General features: G+C 41.9%; 1 protein-coding gene across 1 annotated transcript; it reads right to left on the reverse strand.

Moving 5' to 3' along the window:
- Positions 1–386: 386 nt before the first annotated feature.
- On the reverse strand, positions 387–7,290 carry SPRY4 (sprouty RTK signaling antagonist 4). The gene is made up of 2 exons (XM_053463412.1): positions 7,172–7,290; positions 387–1,372 (listed from the first exon to the last, which is right to left on the reverse strand). Exon 2 carries the CDS (start codon positions 1,337–1,339, stop codon positions 446–448), a length of 894 nt encoding a protein of 297 aa, XP_053319387.1. The 5' UTR covers positions 1,340–1,372; positions 7,172–7,290; the 3' UTR covers positions 387–445.
- Positions 7,291–7,892: the final 602 nt, after the last annotated feature.

The raw sequence follows: 7,892 nt of genomic DNA on the forward strand, positions 1-7,892 counted from the left end.
AACACTGGATGAGTTGTGGCATGGAACCTTGAGTTTCAAAACAAAGACAAGGCTATGTTAAGGAGGATTGGAGTTGGCTCTCTTCCATGCTAACTGAAGAATAACAAAAACACGGCTGTTTCTGCAACCAATATTCTGCCAATGGTAGCTGCAGTTATAACGCCAGCCAATAGTTTCAGGATAAGACCTACGGCTGTCTCCAGATGACACTATGCACCAGTTAGCACGTAAATGTTAGTTAACACAGGATATGGAAGTTTGACAGCAGCACTACATAAATACATTTCCTGTTCCCCTTCTAGGTAATAGTAAATTGTTGCTAAATTTCTGTAGGAAATGCTAAATTAAAGCATGGGTGATATTCTGCCTAGCGTCCATTCTTTTTGCGTTACTCTCCTCACATCATCGTTCATAAAACACAACCTTAAGAGTACGCCAGTCAGAATCAGAAGGGCTTCTCCGGTCTACCGACAGCCTCTGGAGCTTTGCACATGACACTGTTTGTGTTTTTGCACCGACAGCCAGGCCGACTAGCTTTGTCGTAGCATTTCTGGGAGAGTTTAACACAGCCAGTGGCTGGAAGATAGCAGAGTAAGCACGGAAGGACCAGGGACATGGCACCCATGAAAGACCAGCGTGCACAGCAATTTGATTGGGAGCAAGAGCATGGATGGTCTGCGCAAGAGCCCTCATCATCTTCATTGGTGCAGTGATAGAAGACTCCTTTGACTAAACACATGCAGGTGGAGTAGTTGACCAGATTCTGTGCTGAACATAGGCATTCTTGGTTGCAAACCCAACAAGAGGGCAAGGTCCGAGGTGTGGTGCAATCTTTGCATTTGCACTTACCACAAGCCTCACAGAGTAAGAAATGCTTGTCAAGCTCCTGAGCAATTGGTCCCTTCACATCCTGAGGCTTGCAGTTAATCACTTTAGGCTGTATCCTCACTGCCCTGGGTGGGGACTGATCCACTACTGGTGGTGGGGCCATATGGTCCAAGAGCCTCTGATCGGAGGACGTGCTGCTGCTGCTGCTAATCGAACTTGGCCGTCCACTGAAGGATATCCATGGGTGCGTGATGTCGGCTTCGCACCTTTGCAGATGCTGATTGATGAGAATAGGTTCATGGTGTCCCCTGCCGATTTTCTGACTAGTTAGCTGATTTAGAGTTGGATTATCAATGTAATCATTTTCAAGATGAGTGGTTTTCATCTGGTCAATGGGCAGGATGGTGAGCGGGTGCTGTAACCTTCCATAAGGCACCCGTCCATCCAGCAGAGGTTGCACCATGACTGAATTGGGTACAACGGTGATGCTATGAGGAATCCTGGAATCCATTGACCTACTTCTGGGCACTGTTCCTTAAAACTTCTGAAAGAAAAAAAAAATACATACATTAGAATTGTAACAAGGGTAGTAACACTACATCTTTAAAATACTTTCGTTTCTGGAGATCACAACCTGGTTATTCAGTAATAAATAGTCAGATAAAGTCATAAAAAAAAAACCCCTCACATCTCACACTTAATAATTCAAATCAATCCAAGAAAAAACGAAAATAGATTTTACTACGACAGAAAATGTACTAACTCGGTTTCATAAAGTGGTTGATTTAATTGATTTTTTTAAAGCCTATAGCTCCATTCTTAGTCCGTACCTGGATAAACTGTGATAATATATAAGGCAGCTGATATAAGATAACTCCACATTCATAGTAGGGGTCCTCACAGCCTAAACGACTGCAGTTGACTGCAATGGCCAACTCCTTTGCTGTCTTAGTTTCTAATTTCATCGAAAGAGAGCAGCTCAGAATTGGAACCTATCCAGTTACCCAACAGCTATGCGAGTCAAAAGAGCACAGGAAGCAACTAAGCTTAAATCAAAGAGCGGATACGGCCTGCCTCCAATTTAGAAAGTGCACATTGTTTTCTATGAGACGTGGAGTTTCCTTGCCGTGCGACCTTTTTTTATTTTTGAGCTCTGTTTGAAAAACTACTTAAAGAGACAGTCCACTTACGGCACGAAGAACCAAAAACCGACGGTGGCATAAAACGGCACTGAAGAACTTTAGAGGTTTTTGAATACAACTATTTATTTTGTTTGCAGAAGAGGGAAAAAAAAGGCTCTTTCCTCTTTCGCGGAACTTTGGAAGCTGTGGGAGAATCATATTCCTACTAAAGTGAATTCAAACACTGAATAAACAACATTGCACCGCGCAGAGCCAGCCATGAGAAGAATGAACGCAAGACTCTCCCACCCAAATATTATGAATGTAAAGAATCAGGTTTTTTCCCCTTCTTCGTATAAGACTTTATTTGCAACTTGTGTGCTATATTCACTAGTAGCAGAACAAGATGGCTTCGTTTTATACAAAGATTGTAACCGCACATGCCAATAATGATCACATGTAATAAAACGAAATAATGCATACTTGTACATTTTGGTTACGATCCCACTTTCACTGCAGTACCAGAACGCAAGTGGCGCGCTATTCCCGACAGCCGCTACCAACCTCCGTATATCAATAAAACATTATAATGTTTTATACAATGGGCATATCTAGCTGGGGTTTTCAGCCACAGCTAGATAGGCCCATTGTACACCGCTGCGGAATATGATGGCGCTATATAAAACAATGAATAAACATATGCTTAAAAAACACCAGAAAACATGAGGTCATGCAGCATGTCATCGTAAAAAAAGTGTACCCAACAAGCTCGAGAATTTTAAACGAAAAACGCATATATAGTTAGTACCAACAAACGTAAAACAAAGAAAGGGTCCAACAGGACCCACTATCCGGAGTCTTTTTAACTGTGTACATTCCATCATGCCACATGCAGTATATATATATATATATATATATATATATATATATATATATGCACTATATACCAGTATGTACACTATCTATATACATATAAAGCGGTCGCTTTTATTCCTGACAACTGACAAGAATAATAAAAATAAAAAAAGAGCAATAGGGCACTGTCTAAAGCAACGCAAACAGGAAGCTGCCTCTCATTATGTTTACGGGCCAACAATACGCTGATGGATTACATATGCAACGTGCTGGGCTTATGAGAGAGAGCAGGTGATTCAAACTCCACTTTCAGTAGTTTACGAGCTGCTGCATCCGCCGTATCCACATCTGCAGTCACAGCTGTTAAAGCAGGGTGCGCAAGAGCAAGCCCCCAGAACCCTCTCCCTCAATAAGGCACCACGTGTCGGGCTTTTACAAGGCAGCCTGTACTGCCCAGCTGCTGCTGGAATACAGCTCCCATCATCCTCAGCCGACTACTGCCTTAACCCGTACGAAGATTTAGTGTTAAACATGCAACCAAAACTGTGGTCGCCCTGGACGCAGCTCCAACATCATCCAGGATAACAGCAGCCCGTCAAACCCAGCGGAACATGTTCAAGCAATAACATACCATACTTTAACGCTATCCCCGCCGTCACTTGTGTTACTCTGCCGCCGTTCAGTTTAAGAGAAATCCACCCGGTCGTCAGCACTTTAAGGCTAATATTCCGAAGCCCCGATTTCTAACCCTAAATGAGTTTCTGGAGAAGTATTCCATTAGCAGAGATCAGCCCCGTACCAGAGTATTTTCTATCTGCATCTAGATGTAATAGGAAACGGCGATAGAACCCGACCACTCCTTCGCTCTACCCAAGAAGCCAACCGCCGTGGCACTTCACGCCCCTAAGTGGCCGTTCAGAAGTCTACGGCTTCCACACCTGTACATCCTTTCCGCATGCGACTGATAACCTGTCACACCTTGATAAGATTACAATGGTTCATCCTTTCTAGACAAAAAGGTGCAAGTCATCGTTTCCATGTCAGACGCTCCGACGACTGCCGGATCCTGCCCTTAACACTCCAGATAAAACCCTACAATTCACCGCATTCGTACAGGACAGTAAACTGAAACCTTTGATCTTCTGAATCTATGCCTGGGATTCAGTCACAATTTAGTATAAGGCAGTTTTATTTATCATGTGAAACATTGGGTTATAAGACTAATGACTAATGTCAAATTTTGTCTCACTTTAAATTAAAACAATAAATCAATAAAAGTTTTTTTTTTTTTTTAATAAAAAGATCATACAAATATTTTAGGGAAGAATCGCTACAATGTACTCTAGGAAGAGGATCTGGAGAAAGACTATACCGTTGAGTTGGAAAGGAATTATATTCTTGGCTAATCCAGAATAGTCCTCGCACGAGATTTATTGAGGAATTAGGAGGTTTTTGTGCGTCGTGACAGAGGATCTCCACGATCGGATTCCGAATCTAGAAGAACATCAATTTCAAACCGCTAAATAGAAATCTGCGAATCTCCAGGAGATTTACAAGCCAGCGGTCCACGTTCTTTCATAAAAGTCATCCGAAGCGCGCGCACGTCCCGTATTCCTCCCGGGCAGCTGTTTAAGCACTTGCAAGGGATTTCACTAAATCAGGCTGGCTCCTGGCATCCATAAAGTAGAAAAAAAAATGCTTACTATGTAAATTGCAAAGAGAGCCCATGAATGAATCTCTGCGGCGGGTAAATGGCAGAGGGGCCGCCAATAAATTACGCCCTGAATGGCTCTATAATTAGCTATATGCTGAATGGATGGGCTACTACACAATTGCGATTACAAGCGCTGAAATACAGAATGAGGGATGTGGCACTCACACTAATAAATACATGGCTTAACCCCTTCGGCACCAATGCGGGGTGAATAACGAGTTAAACAGTTTAATACTCGCACACCACACAATATGTGTTTTAAATATGTAGAATAAAAGGTGGGTCATTTCTGCAGACAGCTTTGGAAACACTAGGTGGGTTTTTTTTGCGCACGCTAGCAAATGCGTACACGGTTTCAATCCAGTAACCCATGTGTACACGCATGCAGAGAAACAGCACGGCAATGTATTATCGCGCAACACTTTAAAAGCACGGATCCCCTGCAGGATGTATCTTTAATAAGTCTCTATATCACAGGTCATCCTTAGCCATATGGTACATGGATATTTTTTAGAACATGAAGACTATTACTGAAACCCCAACCTGTTTGCAGAGGGGCTCCGCAATCGCTGTAAATCTGAACGCCTATTAGGTCTGGTCGTCGCAAAGCTGCAGATGCAGAAAACATTTACGGACTGCTGCTAACTTTTTAAGTATTTTCCATAAAACGCTACGGGTCGTAAGATAACAGGCTAACTAAATATTCAGAATTCTGCAAACATTTGTCAAACCCTCGAATTAAAGCTACCTGCGAGAAGTCCAATTTCCTTCAGCAGACGTACACTAATGATTGCAATTATTAGCCAGAGCCTATTAAACACGCACTTTCCAGGGCTGTACTGTAGCGCCCTTGCACTCCAGCTGCCGTGAGCAACTCCTATCAAGCCCTACAAGGCGCTGGGTTCCCTATGGGTTGACAGGATGCACATCGCTGTACTGCGCAGCCCTAAGATAATGTAAAACTAGACCTTTGTGTACTTCCTCTATATTATCAGCGACCATATGAGAATAACACACACATCTGGTTTCTGTATGCTCAAAACATAAAGTAATTCCTCCCCAGTACAGTCAATAACTGCATCGTATTGTACGCGCCGCATGCTTTATTTGTCAGCCATGCATTAAACCGGAGCTGCCAGGCATCGCCCTGGTACTAACCTACAGTACATGGATAGCATCAGATAACACACATACATAAAATAAAAACCGCCATTGACTAAAGCCAGGGACAACCATTGGACATTCTACGGAGACTTTACACGGAGTAGATCAGCAATCCAGATGATTAAAGTCCTAAAGCTAATGAATGACTAATCAATATTAAGGGAATCCTAAAATAAAGCAGTAAGTGAACAGTACACGGGGACTAACAACATTAAACTATAGGTATAACTGTATGTGATAATCATGATATGTATTTCTACATCTTAAAAAATACTCTAAAAGAATATCTACCTTCAGATATAAATTAATCCATATGTTATCAGGCAACACACAATATATATATATATATATACATATATATATATATATATATATATATATATATATATAAAGAGGATGGAGCCTCCATCTTCAGCTTTAGAAATGAACTAGAATAAGGTGTAATATATTGAAACAGTAATATATATCTATAGATATGTATATATATGTGTATCTATCTATATATATATAATATATATATATATATGTTGGATGGAGCCTTGGAATGGGATGCATATATATATATATATATATATCGTTATATATCTTTCTGCGCAGTTAAAGCCCTGGGCCTTCTTAGGATACATTGTGTATTCCGCTCTTCATTTATAGCGATTTTTAACAATATACCCCCGATGAATCCCCCCCGTATAGCCCCAGCCGCTATGACGTCACAGCGGGGATTGCAGGGGAAAAAAATATTCTCTATCGCACTGGAACAAATACATTGTCTGCTTTGCACAAATACATAGTGCGTCATCAGAAGTAAAAATCTGCCAAAAACTGGAATTTGGAGCTTTCATCAAAAGCTGGCAGGAATCAAACCTTCGTATGCTAATTAAGAGTAGCAGGACACCCAATACATGTTAAAAAAAAGAATTATATATCCATAGTAATCGAAATATATATTAATTTATGTTTTAGATTGGACAAATTAATTAATAAATGTGAAAAAGATCAAAGGTCAATGACTCGGATACAGGTAGATCTGATGAGACAAGACAAGCGGAAAAAAGGGTGTCCACTCCAAGACATTAGTGTAAATCTGCTAGGGTGATCCTTACGAGTTTTAACTGGTTGATTGCTGGAAAGTACATGGGATCAAATGCCAAATTGGCACTCTAGTCTGAGTACAGAAGTCCTTGCTAATGGCAAAAGTCACCCCCAGGCAATTGTAATGCAAGCAGCGCATTAGCAATGCACGTAGCAGGGATTTCCTGCAGCAATGCATTACCCCCCTTTGACAGATCGCAAGCAAGCTTTGCATGTGGAAAGGAACTCTGCTTTTAAATAACCTGCCTGTGTCCTGCTGACCACCATCTAGGAGAATCCATAGGAGTATAAGTGCTACTTAACTCATCTAACACCCTAAAAACAACAATAATAAAAATGATACCAAAAATAAAAAATCTCACAAATCACACAAAAAAAGAAGAGATGGTGTCCTTACTTGGAACAAAGCTGCAAAGATCATTTCTCAGGAGTCCGAAAATCCCATCAAGTGAGCGGCTGTGTGCATGGCAAACCCTGTTTAAAAACCCACTGATCGTGACTACATATCCCTTCTGCTGTCAGCTCTTCTTTCGCGTTCGATGTTGCAACTCCCTGGGAAAAATGGCTTTTTTATGAATGGGAGGGAAGAGGACCAGCACGCATGCGCCAAATCGGGAACAATTCTTATGAATGGGAGGGAAGAGCTCTGGGACGCATGCGCCGCACCCACGCACTTTTCTCATGAATGGGGTGGGCGCTGGGTTCTACGGCGCACGCGCAAACTTCGTCTCGCGTTCATTTTTTTTTTATGAATGGAGACCGGAACTTAACCTGCTGCGTTCATTGCAAACGGAGCTGCCTTTTCTTCTTTTTTTTTTTTATGAATGGAGGCAGCTGAATAAACCACGCGTGTACAACAAGCCCTGGAGGATTTAAACGGGTGGGGGGAGGGGGGAAGCGCTGCAGTCAATCGAAACGTACAGAAAGCGATGGCTCATCTGCGATTTATTATCAGGATCTAGCAATACTTTGGTTTATTTGCCAATCATGTATTTCACCTCGTTGTATAGTCCGGGGGCGACACAAACACAATGGGCTCTCAGTAGGGGTGTAGTCGGTTTGCACAGCTTTATTGCATTACGATGGCGATGTTAGGGTTGTTTTCCAGTGCGAAAGTG

This window comes from Spea bombifrons, chromosome 4 (genome assembly GCF_027358695.1).
Source record: "Spea bombifrons isolate aSpeBom1 chromosome 4, aSpeBom1.2.pri, whole genome shotgun sequence".
NCBI classification, from domain to species: domain Eukaryota; kingdom Metazoa; phylum Chordata; class Amphibia; order Anura; family Pelobatidae; genus Spea; species Spea bombifrons.